We start from the raw sequence: 22,798 nt of genomic DNA, 5'->3' as shown, positions 1-22,798 counted from the left end.
CCTGAATTAATGACATTAATGTATAGAAATGTTTAGTTTACTTAGGTTTTGTGTTCACTACACTATTTAACTATAATATTATATGCATTTACTTATATTACTAAAGTCCATCTTATGTCTTCAATTATTATTAGTAATCTTATGAGGTAGGGTGAAAAGCAATAAAATATTTTATTCACACACTCTTTGTTATTGTAATAATAATATTTATTTATTTAGCATGCCACCTGAATGTCACAAAATTTTGGGGTTTGTAGTGGTATCAATAGAAACAAAACAGGGTATTTTCAATTTTTTTATTATATAAAGTAGTTCTGAGTCTGTCCTAATAATAACCAGAAACTGTACACTCCCATAATTCACAATCTTTTGTATCTCTTCCTTATAAAAGACAATCATTAAAATCACTCATTACCATATAACATNACAAATACCACTTCTCACTTTAAAAAAACGCTATTTTTGTTTTCACCCACCAGAATGGGTGATAATGGGTAAAAACCGGGTTTTTACCCAAATCACCCAGTTTAAACCCAATCGGGTGAAATGGGTTTTTACCCACTACCCATCTCTACAAACAGTTACCATTGTGTTATGTTTCATCTAATAAAAGCATGTATACTTGAAACATTTTGAGGCGTTATGGCGCGACCCAGGAGACCTGACAGTCTTTAAAACTTACAAAATGTAAGGCTTATAATATCTACCAAGTGCTATCTATGCTTTACTTTCATAAGACATTGTATACACATTCATACTAAATGTAACGAACATACTTATTCCCATTTGATAAGGTTGCATACGGATATTATAAACATAGACAAATTAAATGAGTCAACACATCTGTAATACATTTTTGCAAAATAACACCTCTCATTGTTATAACTACATAAGATAGTACATTGTTTAATAACTTAATTTACAATGGTCGATACAACAAGACAAGACAGTCAAAGTGTTCCGATTAAAAATTATGTCACACAGTGTGAACATGCACTGGTAACATAAAATACCTTTAAATTAAATCATTTACAAAATGTGCACGTGCCTAATTAATTACGTTTTACAATCACTAGAAGAGGTTGTGATAGCATAGTAATCACATACTGAAGAACAACCAGCCTACTCCAATCATTTAATTTGCCAAAAAATATAGTAAAATTTTTAGGACTATTTATATTTTATTTTTCTTTTAATTTTAGGAATACACCTCAATCAGCAATAATTTTGATTTCAGCTAAATTCTAAAATATGTTCGCTTCTGCCAACAGCTCTGGGTGCGCCGATCACATACGATAGTAAGCTATTATTGTCTACTACTACAGCTATTTTTACAGCCAAAGATATTTGACCCACAGTTGGGATTCAGTTATAAAAAATATTTTTAGGCGGATGTGAACACCATAATGCCCAATTTACAAATCGCTCATCTTGTTTATAAATTACAAGTTAATTTACATTGTAAACAGATTCACAATATGTTCATTTTTTTATCCCTACTTTTACATTCTAATAATGTGTACAGTGTGGTTAACCAATAGTAAGAATTCCAATTCCTTTTCAATCCTCATTTTGAGATCAAAGTGTAAACAATAGTGGTTTTATAGTAGTTTGTGTTCTGTCCACCTAGTTCAGGAGATTTTGATGCTTTGGTATGTATGGTAATAGTGACAAGTATGATATTACTTAATACATAAACAGATTATTTGCTTCCAGGTTATAGCATCAACCAAGAACATTCAAAACATACTTACAGATCTTTAGGCAATTTGCCTAATAGCATCGTCAAAAGTATATTAATACCCTCCCGCTTTATAGTATGTAACAGTGTGCGTATATTTCGTTAATATAGGTCGTGATCTTCACGGCCCAAGATTTAAAATATACATTTTTAAAATGGGGCACCATAATATTGACATAGAAGTATTCCTGACAAATTCATTTCTCCAATACTGGCCAAAATACATTCAGACCATTCCTACGAAATCCTTATAGAACACACTTAACATGATTTTCTCATTTGTTAATATCACTTTATGCACTGCACAAGTGATACCAATTTCTTATTCTATTGAATAGACAATTTCTAATCGTGAACTTAAATTAACAAAAAGATATAAATACAAGTAAGTGCATAACAAAATATTTTACAGAAATAACAAGTTGCTTATTTTTAACTGAAATGAAGTAGAGGTAATAAAAGAAAATAAAACACATGTACATACATACACTGCAAAAGAGCTTTGAGGCACTATGCCAAGTTATGAGCGTATTTTGTAATCTAGTCTATAAAAATTAATAGCTCATCCCATTTTAACTGCTCGAATCGACCGATAAGGCCTTTGCCAGGTATTTTCACACATGTAAAAGTGGCGCCCAACATGGTATTTTACTCGATAGTCAAACAAAAGACGGGTTTTATTTTTGACGGCTTTTACAAACCTATACCTATTTAAAATCCACCACTCGGTGCTAGGTTCCTGTACGTTGATCATTTTATGGAGGGTGCAATGAAATGACGCAAATAATAAAATAAATACAGAAGCCCTTTATTTATAAAGGTGTAAAATCAAGACTTATTCTAGGTAACTATTTTAGATTTCAGAGTAAGGGCATTCAGCCTTATACACAGGCATCGCAGCTTGCAACGCTAACATTCGAGACTGTAACATCTGAATTTTGGCAAGTTTTAATTTTAACATCACCAATATCGCGTTTAACTTTGGGTCGATTTCAAAATTTTATTTTAGTCACAGTGATTTAGAAAATCTATCTAAAATTTAAGACTGGATCAGTCAGTTCTTAGGCCTCGCGAATAGGTCCATACAGGCGTTTCACTAACCCTTAACAGTGACGTACATCGGCCACTCATCCGAAACGGTTCGACTTACCAACTAGCAGCGTTAAAGTGGGCACCAATTAGAACAAGTCCATATCGTCGTTGCACATGACTTCGAGGAAGTCGTCGTCTTCGTATTCTTGAATGTTGCGGCCCGTCCGGTCGGGAAGGGGGGAGAGGGGTCGCGCGGGGGAGGCTGCGTCAAGGTCGTGCGCGTCGGTGTCGCTGGAACACTCCCGCGCATCGGTGGCGGGCGACGGCGGCGGGTTTGAGCCGTGTTCAGATTGGACGGTCGCCTCGCCTCTGGATAGTAACGATGGGAGCTCGGAATCTGAAAGCATAGACAAAAATGACAGCACTCGATCCTAAGGTTTTTAATTTAATATACCATGTAATGGCTATGATCACGTGACATAGGCAAATGTGGAAAAACACAATAGCCACAGAGGAGAAAAAGAAGAACTTAAGCCCTAAATTGGGTAGTTGCCTTAACAAGCAATTTCAAGACACCACAGCTCTTTAAAAACCCTAACATTTCAATACCCTAAAACTAATTATTTTGAGTTGGTAACCTGAGTGAAATCAGATTTCTTTTGGCTAGAGATTACATTCTGAGGTCTATTTAGTGTGTCATTTAACTGTTAGTGTAGACTACCCTATTAATATAATCAAAAGACTGTCCTTAGGACGTTTGTTTCCCATTAGAAAAAACAAATTGACAACCTCAAGGGCAAGGATGCGCGCCGCGATATATTTTATCGACTTCAAAATGTATGAGCGAAATCGATAAAATAGCGTGATAACCGCTTATCACGGCGCGCATCCCAGGATTCCCAGGCCTACAGGTTTTCTTTTAAACTTACCAGTGAGACTCTGTTTAAGCTGCTCCATGACCTTCTGGCGGGTCTTCGCCCTGGACTTCTTGATCTTACGCACGGTCTCTTTGCGGTCCTCTATGAAGATCTGGTTCACCATCTCTTGGGAGACGTCGTTGTCGCGCTTTAGAAGGAAGAAGTAAATACCGCCTGGCGTGCGACGACGTGTACCATTCTGTAAATAAAAAAATAGAAAGGTAATATCCATAATACTAAAACAGTTACGGGAACCTCTCGTTCCCACAGCTGCAACTCCTGTGTAGCCAGGATCTGCAGCTTGATCGACAATAAAAACCCAACCAGTGAAGGTAAAGTTTGTCCCAGGGCAAAGTTAAGCTGTCATTGGACCCGCAACGAAAAGTTACCAAAAATCAACTGGACACTAGAGATGCAAGAAGAAGAAATATAAACCAGAAGCCAATAGATTGTTTTGTAAGTACTACATATAAAACAAATGGCAAAAGGACTTACCATAACAAGCATCCCACCATCCGCTTCAACCCTCTGTGTGTCTTTGTATATTTCCATAGCTTTGTGTGCACCTAATACTTGTACAATCCTTACTGTAAAATAAAATGAACAGTTGTAGATTAATTTTATAACAAAAATCTTAGTAAGAAAAGCTTAATGATCTTTATTAGGCACCTGTGATTATTAGTATCAAGATATTGTTTTATATCAGCCATTTTACAGTCAATAAGTACATAGCTCTATCTTATTATTCTTTCAAATGTTATAATTTACTTACCAACTAATTCCTTCTTTTCTTCATCCAAGTTTACAGCTATTTCATTGGCAATTTGATCGATAGGATCTTGCGACGTCATCACTAAATCTGGCAAATACCGTGGCTTTTCTTTTGCCCTCATCTCCTGGTGGGCATTGAATCGTTTGCCTAACCTCAGCTTAACATTGGTCCGGTCCACATGCCTCCGCTTATTTGATGTGCGATCAATATCTAAGTCTTTATCATTTGTAAATACTTTCTTAGAGATATAATTATCGTCTAATCTATACTTAATTGTGTAGTCATAAGATTCAACACCATAATCACTTTTTTTTGTAACATCACAGCTGACCATGTCTTCTGTTAACAGATCTTCCTATAATGAAAAAAATCGGGTAAGAAAATAATACTTAGTTGAAGGCATAGCCATCTAGATAGGCACTTTTTGAACAGTAAAATCTTCGGTGTATACCTGCAAAGCCTTGCACCAAACGTTGTATTTGTCTTTTTTGTCCGGCTGGCCCTGGGGCTGGGGCCGGCGCAGGCGCAGCTTAGTGCGCTTGGGCCGACGCCGCGGCTCCTCGTCCGAGTCCGATGCCGTCGACTCGTGAGACGACGCCTCGTCACTCTGCTCGTCTTGTATTTGCATATTAACCAGAGAAGGCGGGTTGAAGGCCTCCGGACGGGTCAACGGTATATAAGTACCCTCTTCCACATCAGAATCCTCCAACTGAAACGGACAAACATTTTTTATAAGTCTTTAATCTACGCCCAAGCGTCATGACACGAAAGTTTCTCTTGTATTAGTAATAAAGTTCACTTCCTAATCAGTACAATGTTTCAAACCCTTAAAGACTCAAAGGTGTGAATTTTGTTGGCCTACAAACATTCAGTTAGAAGCTAAAACCAAAAAACTGCACAAAGACGCTTGATATAAAACTTGTTTTCTAACCTCTCCCTCTTCCCGTTCATGGGATACCTCGATGTCTAGTTCTCCTTCTGTAGTGGACATCATATTTTGAAGATGTATTACACACTAAAAAGTAATAGATCATGAAAATAAGAAACGAAATGAATCTATTCCGCCTTCACCAATACGAAAGCTGTCAAATTTTCGAGCCATAGACAAAAAACCAGCTGAGTTGACAGATGTGACATGTGACATTCAGTTAGTGACATTTTGTTTTCTTTATTTCTGTACAGTAGGCACAAGCTATGACATACAGAAAACAAGTCTTCAAGACCAAAATATACCTTTTTGGTAAAAACGTTTCATCTACCAATCACAATCCAAGTCAACTACATGAAAGAAATCTAAAGTCAAAATTGGGCAACTAAATTAATTTAGGGTTACCCTAACTATTTCCTTAAAGTTTAGATCATATTCTAGAATTTATTTAGGAATGTTATCATCGGTCGTCAAAATCATTCGTCCTAATAAGCTGTTCAAGATTTAACGACATGTTCGTTAGCATTCTTTTATGTTTTGTGTTTACCCTCAGGCAAAATAAACTCTAAAATAATTTTGCGTTTTCTTTATTTACAGGGCCGCTTTTGAAGCTGTAAGCAAAACTACAATAAAACGGTTAGACGAACGATCATCTGTAGACATACGATTGGCCCGTCTACCCTCAAGAAACCCATCACTCGACGACGACTTCGACCCCAGAGAGCATAGGGAACCAAGATCGCCAATTGGGTATGCTTGTGTCACGACTTTTACAACATTGCGTAATTTAATATTATTTCTTAAAACAGTATAATAAACCTCGTTCACAGGACAAAAATGGCGTACGTGAACCTTATTAGATCTATGTTTGGTGCGGGCATGCTAGGAATGCCTCTTGCTGTCAGTCAGGTTGGCATCGTGCTCGGCCCTCTGCTTATTACCTTTGCTGGCATTCTTATCGTGCACATGCATTTAACACTGGTAACAAACTCTATGCATAACTTTTAAAATAATAGCTTCAGATAAATCATAAACCTCCGAATCTCTCCTTGATAAGCACCTATCTAATTTCAGGAAATGTGAATTTTATAAGAATTTTGATGATTCCAGCTTAACTGCTTAAATGAAGTCAGCCGCCAGTTAAGGATACCTCATATCTCGTACAGATACGGTTTTCGTATGGCGGTCCTGAATGGTCCACCGATATTCCGATGTATTGGGAATCGCGGCCCGTAAGTACTTATCTATCTAATGTAAAGCATTTAATTAATTATAGAGTCATCACAAATCTTAACCAACAAAACCTCTAAGTATCATACAAGAATCAAGAAAAACTCATTAAAAAATCTATTAGCATACCTAGCAAGCGCGATATTTTCGATATTTATTTGTGCTCCGGGTACTGTACGCGACTGTACTGTACGCTAATTAAAAAAGTTAACCTTTAACTACTGACGTGGGGGCCTCTCAGGCCTTGCAAAAGTCAAATTGTTGAATTTCTCCTCTCCCACGTGCACGACACACCCGAATCTTTTAGTACCTTCGAGTTTCATTGCGCCGAGGCTGTCAACAACTGTGCACGTGATTGCACGCGCAATTTCAGTAGGTAAATTAATTTTAAAGTTTCTTGTGGGCCTCTCAGGCCCCCACCTCAGTATTGGCGTAACTTTTTTTGTCTATAGTTTTCAAGTAGTTGTCGTCTTTTCTTGAAATAATTTTAAAAAATCTATAATATGGAGCCCACAATACGCCGTCCGAGAGAAAGGGGTATCTCGTAAGTAAAAATAACCAGCATTTAACGAAAAATAGAAGAACAGTAGTTTTTGGCACGTATGCTAGGAAATGATAAGCCTGTACCTGTCTATCAAGATTTAAACGATGAAACCAAGTGCCATACATGTATTTTGAAGATTCAAATGAAATCTACATTTTAAAAACATGTATGGCTTCCTTCACTGAGCAAAGCAAGTTTATCCAGACTGTGTTTAGTTCGCACTATTTGATGAGTGTAATTTTTTTCCCCCGATTTCATATTAGGATTACTGATTTATCATTAGCTAAAAAGACTATTGAAAATTAAGATTCTAAGTTGATTTGTTGAATTTATGAATATTTTTCATGATAACTTTGTGAATCATGATTTCATGAGATTTTTGCCAAAAATGCTACACGTTTTTTAAATATTGAAATAATACGTACTTATTAACAAATAATTTACATAAAAATCTTTTTATGGTATTTAAATAGAACCACTATTAATAATTATTAAACATAAAACCCTAAAAAGATTATATATTTTTAAATATAAGCACACATATGTACGGGCCTCTCAGGCCCCCACGTCAGTGTTTACGTGAAATTAAATCCACCTCAGTAGCTAAAGGTTAAAAGTTTATGGTGGGTAGTGCTAGTGCCAACTGCCAGCTCGCAGTTTCGCATAAGTATTTGTAGGCACGGCATTTCTTTAAGCGAATATTTTATTGATATTACGAATTATTCTGTTAATCTTAAAAGTGCATATTTTTGTTTCAGAGCGTTAGTTGCAACTTTTATGGTGTTGAGTCAACTGGGAATATGCACTGTATTCGTCACATTCACTTCAGATAGTTTACGAGACGTTAGTGACTATTCCGTTACAATAATAATTATTTTTTTTGTAAAGGTCTTAGGCTCGGTTTGTCCAATGCGTAGCGGAGAAGTATTTCTTTTAGATCACCAATCTTTCATTATTCCTACTTCTTTTTCCGCTCCGTGCCGCGCCGTGCGCCGCTGTCGAGTTCGATAGAAAAATTCGTCCGCCTGTCACTCCCCTCTTCTCCGCTCCGCCTTTGGTGGAAACCGGCCCTTAAGCCCAGGCCACTGTCCGGTCGGTATCAAAAATGGTTCTTCTTTTTGTAGATAATGGACTGGGAATCCTCAAAGCCGGCGTTGCTTGTGTTACTATTTCCTTATTTATTGATGGAGTTCTACATGACCACATTGAAGATTGTGGGTTACGTTTCTATGTGTGGTTAGTAAACTAATGTGTTATAAGTTGCTCCCCTTGCGGGCGCTCCCCACTCTGGGAACCAATGCTCTAAATGCTTCTGAAAATGCTGTTTTAACATGTGCGCTATTTTTGCAGGAAATGTAATGAACTTGGTGGGGCTAATTTTAGTGTTCTACCACGTTTTTAAAGATCCCCAAGGCGATTCCCTGACCATCGCTACAACTAGAGTTTTACCAGTTCTTTTTTCGTTTGGGACATGTTTGTTCAACTTGAGTGCAGTCGGTGTGGTAAACTTTTTATTATTTGCCGTCTTTTTTATACTCTCTGCATTCTCATAACGTTGAAAGACACCAATTTAGTATTATGCGCCTATCTTTTTCCTTCAGATTCTCGCCATAGACAGAGCAATAGTCGACCCTAAAGTGCTCACGAAAAAGTTCGGAGTGATCCGAGTTGGTATAACCATCCCCGCGGCGGTCTCAATAGTTCTCGGCGGGCTAGGATACTGGTCGTTCGGTGCGATGGAGGAAAACGTCCTGAGATCACTTCCTTTTGATGACCCGTTAGTATTTAAAATCGCATACAAACACACTTATGTCCTATATCCCCTAGATGGGGCAGAGGGCGTCCACAACAGTCCTCCATTGCGTTCGGTCTTAAGAGCTTCGCGTTTGTTCTCGCTCCAAGTTTTGCTGATACAAACACACAGTAACTATATCTTTAAAAAAATAAGGAATCAAGTACCTAAACTTATGCAATTTTGTATCTTTTTTCTACAGCTCGGCTTTGGTCGCTATAGGCTTATACTTAGCGGCGGTGGCGCTGGCGTATCCCATTCAATGCACCCCTGCCATCCATATTATTTTGGAAGTGATCAAGAACCGCAAACCTGAAGATATGCCTTCTGATAAAACACTGAAGATCATCGAGGTCATTGCTAGACCAACATTTGTTCTCATGTCATGTGAGTGTCTGTTCATCTTCTTTGATAAGATACGCAATATTTTAATAATAAATCGCTTTGATTTTGTGTTTAATTCCCGCTTCAAGATAATTAATAGGTACGCTTTCTCTGCCCAAAATATTATAAAGGCTTTCCCGCCAGAGTTCTTAGGGTTTTCTTGTAACTATCGTCTTTTCCGGTACGCGGCCTCCATTCCAGAACCTTGCTGCCCCATCGGCCGTCAGTTCTGCGTACTATGTACCCTGCCCACTGCCACTTCAGCTTGCTAATCCGTCGGGCTATGTCAGCGACTTTAGTTCGTTTACGGATCTCCTCATTTCTGATTCGATCTCGTAAAGAAACACCGAGCATATATAGCCCTCTCCATAGCACGCTGTGCAACTTTAAGCTTCTGTAATATCCGAATCGAGCGCAGCCGGCGTACTATTGGGATGGAAAATANTAGGAAATGACCCATTCTATCCGCCAAATCATTTTGGCACACGATGCGCCAAACACCCTGTATATCAACTTTGATATATATCAATTTTGTATGAAAGCTATACTATTATTTTATTGTATTATTTATGAATACTATTGCATATGTGTTACATAAACATGTTTTTAATGTTTTTAAAACTTAAAATCAGACAAATAAAGCAAAAACATAAAATCTTCTTTTAAATACGGCAAAATCAACTAAAAAAATAAAAATCTTATGTCAAAAGTACAAATACAGTATCAAATTTTAAAAATTGATATATATCGTCAAAACCGGCTTGATATATATCGGATATATATCCGATATATATCTTGATATATATCCTCGAACCCTGATTGTTACACAAGTGGTTTTCAAACGAAAGCAATTAACTTAGAACCAGAGGTTCCCAAACTTTATTAATTTCGTAACCACGTACCACATTTTGAGAATTTGGAAAGCCCCCTTTGGTTTCACTTTCAAACTTTCAAGACAGGTTATATATATATTTTGGGGGAATTGTATTTATAACTATAACCCATCCCCTTACAAACTGCGTTTAACCAAATGTCACCGTACCATTCTGATTAATTTCGTTGCAGGTCCAGTGACAGTTTATCTTTCCTCCGGGACAAACTTGGCCTTCACTGGTTGGGTTATCGGCGGTCAAGCTGTAGATCCTGGCTACACAGGAGTTGCAGCGGTGGGAACGAGAGGTGGGAATAGTCCCGTATCCATTTATCCACGCTTTGTGAAAAATTCTAGAGGGGGTCTTCTAAATTATTCTTCTTCGTGAAAAGTCTTGAGTTTGAGTACCACTGACACTAAATAAAGATAGTAATTACTAAGAAACAACTTATTCGAGCAAGGTATTGTTCACCTCCAAGGTCGCAAGCAAACATAGTGACACATTTTTCTTACGCTACAACACTTGATAACGTAAGTGCGAGTTACTACTTTATTCTCAACAGGTGGTTTTGTTAAGAGATATTTAACCGACTGCCGAAGGAGTATTATTTATCTACTAAGAAAAGATTTGCCAAAATTCAACCCACTAAGGGGATGAAAAGGGGGTTCACTGTATGTATGGAGGAACAAGGGGATGTAAGCCACGCCACGCGAGCAAAGCCGCAGGCGTTAATCTAGTTACATATTTTGAATAGAAACATACACAAAACTTTCACACAACTGATTCTACCAAGTTCGAATGCCACGATGAAAAACATTAAACAATATTTTCACTAACGACAGCACTGATTGCGTACCGAATACCGACTGAAAACTGAAAAATCGTAAAGATAAAAGATTATTATCAATCTCTTTGTTTACGGTAGCCACACTGCCGGTTTCAGGTGACCATTCAGCGGTAAATATACGTAGGAATGTAATATAACGTAAACGTAACGTAAAACTTATTGTAAGAACTACATGGCAATAAAAAAAATAACGTGGGTGCTTAGGGAATAAAAATTGGAATGGGAAATTTATATTATCTCATAAAACTTATAAATAAATAAAATTTTGCCCAGAAATATGGCGTTAACACTAGAGTACACGCGCGGCCTACTATGGTAGACCATGGTAACATTTTACGCTATAACTTTAAATTTAAAAATTTAAATTCCCCTATTGTACCGCTTTTTTTTGTGGGTGCAATAAAGATTTTAAATAAATAAATAAATATTTTTGATCAGGGACAAATACGTGCGACCTAGCCGTTTTGCAATAGACCCAAATGGAGCACAGTAGTGCCCACGCCAAGTCGAGAAAAAAAGGTACGGCCGTACCACACTATCTTCAATTTTTTTTTCTTCCGCTGTATTAAGGAACCTTAGAAATAAATTTAAAAAATGTAAAGTACTTACAAAGCCACTCTTCGCTTTCTCATGGCGGGACATTTTTCTGTTCTTGACATTCAGGTGGACCATTCTGTAACAAAAACAAAATTAAAAATAAAGAATTTGAATTTATAAGTTACTAGCGGCCACCCGCGACTTCGTACGCGAAGATCCTGTTTTACCCCCTTAGGGGTGGAGTTTCGTTAAATCCTTTCTTAGCGGATGCCTACGTCATAACATCTACCTGCACGCCAAATTTCAGCTTACCTGCGTTCAGTGGTTTGGGCTGTGCGTTGATAGATCACTATGACACAGTCAGTCACCTTTGAGTTATTGTATAGGTATATTTAGACTTATGCCCGTTTTTACCATCAATCCCTAACTTTTAAGTGACCCCTGTGAAAATAAAATTCCTGTTAAGTGTTACCATAGGGTCACTTAAAAACTAGGGATTGGACTGAAAACGGGCATTAGACTAAAACTTTGTACTGTTTTTATGTATTACATACTAATATACCTACTTTGGCATAACAAATTAGAAAAATTAAAAACTGATCCCTTTCCGGATTGATAAGTGTGCTATGTCCTTATATGAGAGTCACATTATGACAGCTCATAAAAAAAAAGCTGCAATATTGAATTAATGTAATTAAGCTAAATTAATTTAATTAAATAAATAAGCTAATTATTTACATACCATTACTTTAATAGATGTTTAATTAATCAATTGGACATTTATAAGAACATTTAACTAACGAAACTACATAAGAAGACTGAACATAAAAGTAATTTCTTTTTATCATTACTTCTCAATAATTCATTAATCTAATCCAAACACAATCTACTATCTATACTTAATATTATAAAGCTGAAGAGTTTGTTTGTTTGAACATGCCAATCTCAGGAACTACTGGTCCGATTTGAAAAAATATTTTTGTGTTGGATAGCCCATTTATCGAGGAAAGCTCTAGGCTACATAAAACGAAGGAAAAGATTCCCAGTTGTGATGAAATGATAAATTTCATGACAGACAAATTCTTGGCATGCAAAGTCAATAGAAACCACTAGGCTAGTTAAATGTAAATTAACATTTCTGTAAAGTGCCATGTTTTTCCCCTAGTCTATCACTCGTCTCACTTCTGCATATGTTTGATTCATCAAACAAATACAGTAGAATCTCGATTATCCGGACTTCGATTATCCGGATATCCGATTATCCGGACTCATTCTTCAAGATTTTCTAATTACCGATTCAGGATCTGGACCCATAAAAACCGAAGGCGCCGCCAACGTAACATAGTACGGACGTCTTTTAAAAGAAATGGATGTCCAATGGTCTAAAATTTAGATTTTTAGACTCTAAAATGATGTATTGAAAACCCTTTCTGTTGTAAAAAGTTAATTATTGTTTGATTTTACTTTGAAATCGATTATCCGGATTTTCGATTATCCGGACCACCCCTGGTTTTAATTGATCCGGATAATCGGGATTCTACTGTAGTTTGGAGCAAGACTTAGAAAATAATATTTTCAGTGATTTTGGGCAGTATCTATACACTGTTAAATATTAAATTGGTGTGTGCAGTGTTAAATGTTCAAGAATATTCAAGTCTATAAATATTTGTTAAATGAATGAGTTTTAAGTAAATAATAATTCTTCTTCTTCTCTTATGGCTATTGTTTCCACGTTTGCCAATGTCACGTGAGCATAGCCATTACACGGTATATGAAATTATAAACCTTGGGATTGAGTGAGAATAATTCTTCTTACAGTGTCGACAACAAACCTACACAGTGTCAGCCCAAAACTCTGCCACAAGAGTGGTGTTGTCAGCAGCATTGATTAAATCCTCCTGCATGCAGTTGCACCGCATTTGTAAAGTTGTAAAAACGGAATAAATAATACTTAAAAAGCATGAGAATACCTATTTTGAAAAGTTTTTTAATAATATTATTTGTTTCTAAAAGTTTTAGACTTTGTAAAGTTATTGAATACTTAGTTGCTTATGTGCAAATATGGAAAATGTATAAATTAATATTATTACCTCATAAATTAACAGTTTGCTGTTAAAACAAACTAAAAAACATGACTCAATCAATGAATAATGATGTTCAAAGATATTTATCGAAGAATTTCCTGGTAACCTTTAGCTTAAATACATAAAAGAACATGTCTTAGGCAAGCCCAATTGTAACCGACGACTCTAAACACTTCCGAAGGTCAACTTTTATTGAAAAACAAAACATTTGGGTCATTTCTGTAAGAAAGGACGTCGGTTGAAAACCAGTAGCGATTTAGATTTTAGATCTAAAATTAAGGTTAAACAAGCTTTTTAAGTCCACAGTCATAGAAGGACATTGAAGCTGTAGCAATAAAACGCCTTGTCGCAAACGATAAGCTGCATTTTCTAACACAAAAATGCAAAAACATGGGCTTGACCCGACTCGAAATACCAATCTACATAACCTACAAAAGTCTTATAAATGAACGTCTAATCAAACAAAACTGTTGAGATAAGATAAAAGATATACTTTACCACTGAAAATGCGTATATTTAAATCCAAACAAGTCCATAAACATCACTTTTTTGATAAAAACATGATAGATAACACAAACAATGTCGTCGCGACACACATAGGCAATTGACTAATGCTGCCAACACCGGTGAATCGAATCTATTCGTCATTGGCAATAGTGTTGTACTGTGACATCACACAATCGATTTTATTTGAAATGGATTTGAAAAACGATAATTATTTAATTTAACTCATTTACAACATCTTAATACTCGTAGAGTAGATTTTTTAAAGAGTTATACAGAATTTGAAAGTTTTGCGGAAACTTTGAATCAATGATTATTTCCAATTTCCAACTATTTACGAAGTTAGTTAATAAGATAAACAAAGGGATTTTTAAAATAACGGTAAGCTATCTTTAGAAAGCCATCAGCAGCTCACCGGAAAATACATGTTTTCATTTCATAATTCAAATTCAAATTCAAATTCAAATTCAAAATCTTTATTGCATGTATGCTTCAAACACATAAATTACAAAAGAATAAAACAATCAACACTATGGTCATGGTCATTTCTCGCTATTTTGGGTGATATCTCTCTTGGTCAATAATTTAAAGCATGAAAATTCAATACCCAAACAATCTTCTTTGAAACTTTGAAAATTCTAAATTCAAACTTATTTTTTTCTCCACCACGCTCTTTTTTTTCATTCCAATTTTTCCATCACACAAAACTGTCATGAAAATAGCTTGCTGATTCTAAAAATTTCTTTACAAATTATCGTTTTTAAATTAAAAATTTAACAAAATTTAGAGGTATTATTATGGATAAATCACAAGAACAACCAAAAAAATGTTTTTGTGCACGTTGCTTCCTGCCTATCGACCCAGAGGATAAGGTTGATGTTGAAGGGCAGAACTTCCACAGGTTGTGCAGCATGTGCTGTAAGTATTGTGCTTTCTTCGTTCTAATTTTAAATTTTAAATAAACCTGGCGCCTGTAAAAAACAATGACTGCCGTTTTAGCGCTCGCTATTTGGCACCACCGCGGCACCGTAGAGTTAAGGCTAGCGTCCACATGTCGGTATCGCACGCAACGAATCGTAGTATTATTTATATGGAAACTCATACAAGTGCGTCCACCTATCCGCATCGTACGATACCAACAAGAGGACGCTTAGCTTTAGGTCACTGTCACCTAGTAGTGGCGAAGACAGTGGCGCCAACTGGTGAGTGCTGAAGCTGTGGGAGAGGACTATCGCACGTGCATTAGCGTAGGGTCATGTCAATCGCCAGTGGTGCCAACTGCTAAGTAAACGATAGCTCTCATTGCCTCAACCGGGAATCGAACCCACGACTATTCGCTTGCCGGATGACTGTGCTGTCCCGATTTTTTGTGTAATGTCGGACGATCCCCTATGTCCAACAGTGGACGTCCTGTGACCGAAATGATGACAATAATGATGCGGTTATCCTACTAAGGCACTGCACTGTTACTTCGTCGTCGTCGTCGTTTCAGCCAATTGACGTCCACTGCTGGACAAAGGCCTCCCCCAAGGTTTTCCATAATGAACGGTCCTGCGCTGCCCGCATCCAGGCTCTCCCCACGACCTTCACCAGATCGTCGGTCCACCTAGTTGACCTAGTTGGAGGCCTGACCACGCTACGTCTTCCAGCCCGTGGTCGGCACTCGCAGCGTTCGGGAAGCTTTGCGATATACCTACTCACGTCCGAAATACCGCACCCAGATAGCAAGNATGAATTTGATTTATTATTTGTTAAAGAAAATGAGTTTTAGCGAATGTTTTTCGATAATAAAACGCAAATCCATGAAACGGTTTTATACGACCGGTCACTCTTTTCGGTCTTCATGGAATGGTCAAAATTTCGAATTTAGGTAAACGATTGATGATCAATTGTATTCATTTTCCATCCATGAACAACCTTACACAATCGCTCCGCACACCCCCCCACCCCGTATGAAGGTTACTTTTTATTCATCAAAAAGGTTACATTTTTTATATTTCTGGTAATTTCTGACAAGACCCGACTGGCAACACTGACAAAATCAGTCGTAGTACCTACAAGTTTTTTTGTTTTGCACGGTGCTGTTTTATTTAATAAACGCTTCTGTTGTGCGAATTCAGCGCGTGACGTGCTGAAGATTAAAGGTTAGTTTATTTATTTTTACTTTTACAAACAGAATTAATGATATGTAGTTCTTACCTATCCAATAAACCTTATTTACCTACTTTCAAACCCAGGCAACGTGTTCCTAACCCTAAATACCTAGTTCCTGCATGTTCGATCCTGTTTAGTTATGCATAACTCAATGTTTATTTCTAACTATGTGTAACAGAAAGGTGTTAATTGTAAGTTGTAAATGTACATCGTGGACTCTGTCTTGCACTGCAATTGGAAAATAATGCTTAAATAGAACGTCTAAAATTAACAAATACCCTCAAATAAAATAAATTAATTGCTGTACCCAAATTGTATGTATTCGGGTTCTAGTGCATTTCATGGTTATCTAGTTGTCTAATCAAAACAAATTGAATTTAATTGGCATTGTGAATGGTTCAAATAGATTTTTTTGCATTCTACAGTTGGTGAGTTATTTTTGCATGAGATCATAGTGTTCCTGGGCCGAAAATGTTTGATTTATTCAGAAGCACTTTATAACAAAGTTTATTTTAATAAATAATTTCCTGATTCTGAAAGATTCCTAGTTATACAAAGCGTCTTGCTCACTTTAAAATAAAATCCCTAGAAGCATGTAGATCTACCCATGATTTAACTTTTTTGTTCAGAATTTTAAACTGTAAGGTAGCCCCAATCTACTTTCTAAATTTAAACTTAAAATCCCTCACAGATACCCAAGGTACCATATGAAATTTCTATGCCCTCCTTACTGTAAAACTGTATAAAATTAATAATCTTAGTTTGCGTGGTATGGAGAGTTCAAGGGCTACGGCTTCTGCATGATAATTATTTTATTGATTTTAAAGTATGATAATAAAAAATTTTCTTTAAGGGCAACCAACATGTCTCGGAAACCATATTTGAAAATGACTAGGCAAGGCCAGTTAAAAAGAATTAGAAGAGAAATGAAACTTAGTCATGCATATAGTTCTATCAGTGGTAACCACTCTGAAGAAGATGTTTCATTTACTTGCGAAGAAGCTGTGCAAGCAGCTGATGAAAATATTGTTCCAAGTCCATTTCCTCATGATTCCATCTCTCCTCTAATCCAAGAACATTGCCCGTTCAATGACAATTATTCTACTAACCATAATATAATTGACAAAAGTTCTTCATCGGATGGTGAACATGAAAATCAAGTGACTTCTGGAGATGTGAATGATACTATTGTTACTAATTTAAGACATTGGGCTCTTAAATACCAAGTGACACATGTTGCCACTACTGCATTGTTGAACATTTTAAAAGATCACAAGTGTTTTGACTTGCCAGCAGATGCAAGAACCTTACTAAAAACTCCAACAAATATCATTACTCGAATAGTTCAACCTGGGCAATACTCACATATAGGCTTAGAGAAGAATTTGAAAAAAATATGGGAATATGTTACTGAAAGTGTTACTGAAATTCTTTTACTCATTAATATTGATGGAGTACCTTTGTTCAAAAGTAGTGCAACTGAGTTCTGGCCCATTTTAGGTTTAGTTTACAATATTCCTTCGGTCAAGTCAGTAGTTTTCCCTATTGGTGTTTATTGTGGTACTAAAAAGCCTAGCAGCTGCACATCATTTATGGAAGAATTTGTGACTGAGGTGGTCAACTTGACTGAGTCAGGTTTGAATGTTAGGGGTAAAAACATTAAAGTTGCCATAAAAGGTTTTGTTTGTGATGCTCCTGCAAAATCATTTTTATTAGGAGTCAAGGGACATACAGGTTATTATTCTTGCACAAAATGTAAACAGTGTGGTACATATTTACAAAACCGTATGACATTTCCTGAATGTGATGCGCCACTTAGAACCCATGAAGAGTTTCTTCAAATGGTTGATGAAGATTTTCACAAATTCAGAACTCCCTTAACTGATATTCCAGGAATAAATTTTATCAAATCATTCCCATTAGATTACATGCACCTTGTTTGCCTTGGAGTTGTGCGTAGTCTCATTTATTTATGGATGTTTGGACCAGTACCAATAAAACTACCTGGACAAGTTTTAAATAACATTAGCAATGATCTTGTTGCTCTTGCTGAATATATGCCATCAGAGTTTAATAGGAAACCACGCTCTTTGGAAGATGTAAGAAGGTGGAAAGCAACTGAATTTCGACAATTTCTCCTGTATACAGGGCCAATAGTGCTGTTAAAATTGAAATCAGACTATGTAGAATATTATAACAATTTTCTTAGTCTCACTGTTTCTATCAGTATATTATTAAATCCTAAATATTGTATAGAATATAACCATTATGCCAAGAATCTTTTAAAACATTTTGTGAAAACCTTTATAGCTTTATATGGTCCACAGTTTGCAACTTATAATTTACATGGTCTCACACATCTTAATGATGATGTATTTGAATTTGGTGCACTTGATTCCTGTTCTGCTTTTCCCTTTGAAAACTTTTTACAGATTTTCAAAAAAAATATCAGAAAAGGGGACAAACCCCTCCAGCAAATAATGAAAAGGTTTGGGGAAATATCAAATACTGACTTGTGGGTAAAAAATATATCACCATGTGATTCTACTCTTCCACATTACTCTAAACCTCACGTATCTGATTTACTATGGACTGGCTGTGATAAATCTCAACAATTCAAATCAGTAAAATTTCATTCATTTGAAATAACCACAGAACATCCAAACTGTTATTGTGTTTTAAAAGATGGTAGTGTAGTAACCGTGTGCAATATTGTATTTTCTAATAACATACAAGGTATGGTCATACTATGTCAAGAGTTTGCCACAAAAGAAAACTTCTTTTCTGCACCACTAATAGAAAGCTCACAAATAGAAATTTATATTGTAAAAAACAAATTACAGCTATGTGAAAAACCAGTGACTGACATTGATGGAAAAGTCATAGTTTTTCCTTTCAAAAATTATCATGTTGCTATGAAAATGCTACACTCATAGCACTTCAAAATTGTAAATGTAAATATAAAATACCCCCTAAACATCCTATCCACCTTATCATGTACTTTTATCCTACCTCGTTTAATTCTTTAAATCGTTAGTTATGTCTTAGCAAAGGTAACATAATTTTCCTCCTACATACCTATCTATTATATTATATAATATAATTATAATTAATAGTATGTTATTTGGTTTCAGACTGCATAATGGAATCAAAAAATTTTTTTTTGGTTACATTTTTAGATGAAGATGATGCTCCTGGCATAGTTTCATCAAAGTGGTTAATAGATACCAACACTTGTTATTACCCTAATGTACGCACTGAAGAAATCAAAAACAAACTTTTAAAGAAGATGGCTGCACCTGAAGCAACATGGTCACAATATCAAATAAAAATACTTAAAAGTTATGGTAAAATAATTTTCTTTACTTTTGTATTGCTAAGTTATACGGGGTGTTAGGTAAATGGGTATATGAGCCGACACTAGCCCATGTTAACATGGGCATATAAATGGTATGGTGAAGTCAGAAATTTGATATCATCATTTTAATATTTTTAATTTTCATACAAAATAAATTTTATAAAATCCGATTCCCATACCATTTATACGCCCATTTACCTAACACCCTGTATAAATTAACTAGATTTTACTATTGTGAGACTTTTTTATTTATTTCAGAAACTTATGGCGAAGCACGATTACATTTAAAAAAAGCGGAAGAAACCTCAAATTTGGACTCAGACGAAGAAATAAAAAAAAGAAAAAGAAAAATTAATAGGGTTTATGTCTCAGATGATTCGAATTCATCTAATGATTGCCTACCTTTAAAGATGACCAATGCTCGCCATATCAACAAAAAAAAAGAGTATTCAGAATATCCAACTCCTCCAAAATCCAAAGCAGTTGGTAAAAATATTGTAACTGAAAATGTTACAGAAACTCAAATCTCTGCTATAGATGTCATCACTAGTCCAAGAAGTCTACCCTGCTCTAGTGATGTTGAAATCTATACATATGGTAACTATAAATCTCATATTTATTTTTGTGTAAAATATAAGCCTTGATGCTGCTTATACATTATTATTAATTCCTATTGCAGATGAGGTTGAACTTCCTACAGACAAGGTTAACACAACTATAAATTGCCCTACTGAAGAAGCCCCACACTGTCTACCCGGTAAATATAACAATTTATTTTAATATTTTTATTATGCATGAGGCATTCATAATTTAATTAATATTTTTTTGTTGCATGCCTGTCAAATAGCTGAAGCAGAAAATGATGTTACAAATGAAGTGACAGTGGACATAATGCCTGCTGTAAATTACCCAGTCACCTCCGGTTCTAAAGAGGCCAAGAAAACGCAACTCAAAGCTGTTAACTGCCAATCAGGTAACAGGTTTTATATAACATGCAATGAGCTTCTCTCGTCAAAGATGCAATGCGACAAAATTTCATATTTTCACTTGTTTTAGTTATGGCTTTTCCATGTTTTTTTATTTGTTACAGAGTGCATTACAAACAAGCAATATGCTATACAGCAGAGTCATATGATTCAGATTGTGTCAGACCTAGCTAACCAAATGGCTGAAATCAATAGAAAATTGGATTTACTGTTAGCTAGGTCCGGAGAAACATTTTCACCAACAGATGACAATCCAGGTCTTTCAGAACTTTTGGCAAGTCTACCAGTAAAAGATATTGCAAGTTTTAATAATTTCGATGACCATTTAAAAATAAAGAAGGATAAACAGGCAATAGTATGTATAAATTAAATACTTAAAACACAGGGCAAATTTTATTATTATATGAAAACGTTCTAATGCTGATTTAATTAAATTTCAGATGTCATTTTTGTCTGGTATTGGCGGCAGAAATGTAAGAAGCCTTACGACTAATATGTTGAGACGAATAATTCTAGATGATGTAGCCGAGTTGTATTCGTTAACTGGGAAACAGATGAAAAATTCGAATAAAAAATCATTTATGAGTACAGAAACCTATAAATTAATCTTTCGTAAGTACCTTTATTTTATTACAAACTTATCAGGGTGTAAATGAATTCATTGGCAACCTTGCAGGGGGTGGCTCAGACCATCATTATGAACTTTTCCTATGACCAATGCTGGGATCGCGATTTTTTTTCCTGTTTTCATACAAAAACTGATCACGAAAACAAAGTTGTTCATAATGATGGTCTGAGCCACCCCCTGCAAGGTTGCCAATGAATTCATTTAGATACACCTGTATATCGTCTCTCAATACGCCTACTACTATTATTTTCTGAATCATTCGTGTTTGTTAGTGTTAATTATTTCTATTTTATTTTTCAGAAATATGTAGAAAAATCTACGAAGATGTAACTGAAGACAGCCTAAAAGAAATTATAAGTGATTGGCTAAATCAAGCTAAAGTTAGACTTTCAAGAAGGTAAGATTTAATTTATTTACATTAGATGTATTTTATTTTACACTAGCGACCCGCCCCGGCTTCACACGGGTACTGTAGTGTATAGACATTTGTCTCGAGCGCATACGTCACAGCCCAGTCAGCGGTGGGGGCATTCGGCGTCCGACCGTGGTGCGGGCAGGTCGTGCTGTGTGCGTAGGCGAGCCAAATAATAATCTAATGGCGGAGATAAAGGTGTACAATACAATGGCGACGAGGATTAAAAAGGAGTGTATAAAAAAAAAAAAAAAAAGAAGTCAGTAGGTACACGTATAAGTTAAAGTTATAAATTAACTCACGGAACATTATTAATTTCAAACAAAGTATCTATTTAGATTGTGCTTAAATATGAAGTGTTTACTTTATATTTTCTCANAATAATTTATTTTATACTGAAAGTTAATCTGGTCTGCGCATAGAAATATGACAGGAATTTATGACATAGTCATAAAATATGTTATGGGCTAGGTAAATATCTATTTTAACAATCAAATTACCAGCAAAAGTTTAATTACCTATCCAGTAATACAATTACGTAAAATACAGCAGATACATGCAACGTAATTAACTAGAGGAATGCTGGGATCGATCACTATCCAATAACGGTATTTATTTTTAAATTATTAAAATGTTTGATTTGAATTAAAATGTTTGATACAATTCATGCAATACACTCAAACCAAATTAGCAGTACCCATTTTGTCTATGCTTAAAATTGGTTAATGCCATGGAAATGAATTATTTAATTACTAATTGTTGTACAAATCTAGATTAGTATAAACATGTTGGTGATATTTTATTATAAAATAAATTACCTTTTCCGCTCGATGGCGTATGGTGACTATAGTCACTATTAAAAATAAATCGTAGTGTTATGGCAATTTATTTATTGACTTACCATAAGCGTAGGTGTATAATTATAACCCAGATGTTAGTAGGGGAGACTGGGGCTGGTTTTAACAGGGGTAAATACTAACAGCGTAATTACATAGAACCTATTCGACTTACCACGCTAATTCCAACGCACTTTGTGCCTACGAATAAGCGCGAACGTGTCTCGACCTGTCAGTTGT

The 22,798-nt window shown here is 35.7% G+C and overlaps 3 protein-coding genes across 3 annotated transcripts; 2 read left to right on the top strand and 1 right to left on the bottom strand.

Moving 5' to 3' along the window:
- Positions 1–618: 618 nt before the first annotated feature.
- Positions 619–5,568, bottom strand: Phax (phosphorylated adaptor for RNA export). The gene is made up of 6 exons (XM_028302573.1): positions 5,394–5,568; positions 4,914–5,171; positions 4,463–4,817; positions 4,186–4,277; positions 3,703–3,889; positions 619–3,170 (listed from the first exon to the last, which is right to left on the bottom strand). The coding sequence occupies exons 1-6, from the start codon at positions 5,454–5,456 to the stop codon at positions 2,920–2,922; spliced, it is 1,206 nt and encodes a 401-aa protein (XP_028158374.1). The 5' UTR covers positions 5,457–5,568; the 3' UTR covers positions 619–2,919.
- A 54-nt stretch (positions 5,569–5,622) lies between these two features.
- Positions 5,623–10,869, top strand: LOC114351402 (proton-coupled amino acid transporter-like protein CG1139). The gene is made up of 10 exons (XM_028302612.1): positions 5,623–5,904; positions 5,988–6,140; positions 6,221–6,371; positions 6,501–6,622; positions 7,923–8,007; positions 8,289–8,400; positions 8,515–8,666; positions 8,766–8,941; positions 9,159–9,343; positions 10,775–10,869. Coding segments are annotated over exons 1-10 (1,233 nt in total). The 5' UTR covers positions 5,623–5,902.
- A 5,357-nt stretch (positions 10,870–16,226) lies between these two features.
- LOC114351417 (uncharacterized) lies at positions 16,227–21,778 on the top strand. The gene is made up of 8 exons (XM_028302631.1): positions 16,227–16,328; positions 19,473–19,685; positions 19,955–20,293; positions 20,376–20,453; positions 20,544–20,669; positions 20,787–21,037; positions 21,123–21,294; positions 21,611–21,778. Exons 2-8 carry the CDS (start codon positions 19,481–19,483, stop codon positions 21,709–21,711), a joined length of 1,272 nt encoding a protein of 423 aa, XP_028158432.1. The 5' UTR covers positions 16,227–16,328; positions 19,473–19,480; the 3' UTR covers positions 21,712–21,778.
- The last annotated feature ends 1,020 nt before the right edge of the window (positions 21,779–22,798 follow it).

This window comes from Ostrinia furnacalis, unplaced genomic scaffold (genome assembly GCF_004193835.3).
Source record: "Ostrinia furnacalis isolate ACB-3 unplaced genomic scaffold, ASM419383v2 OfSCF1132, whole genome shotgun sequence".
Lineage (NCBI taxonomy): Eukaryota > Metazoa > Arthropoda > Insecta > Lepidoptera > Crambidae > Ostrinia > Ostrinia furnacalis.
This window is presented reverse-complemented; position numbering and strand designations above follow the sequence as displayed.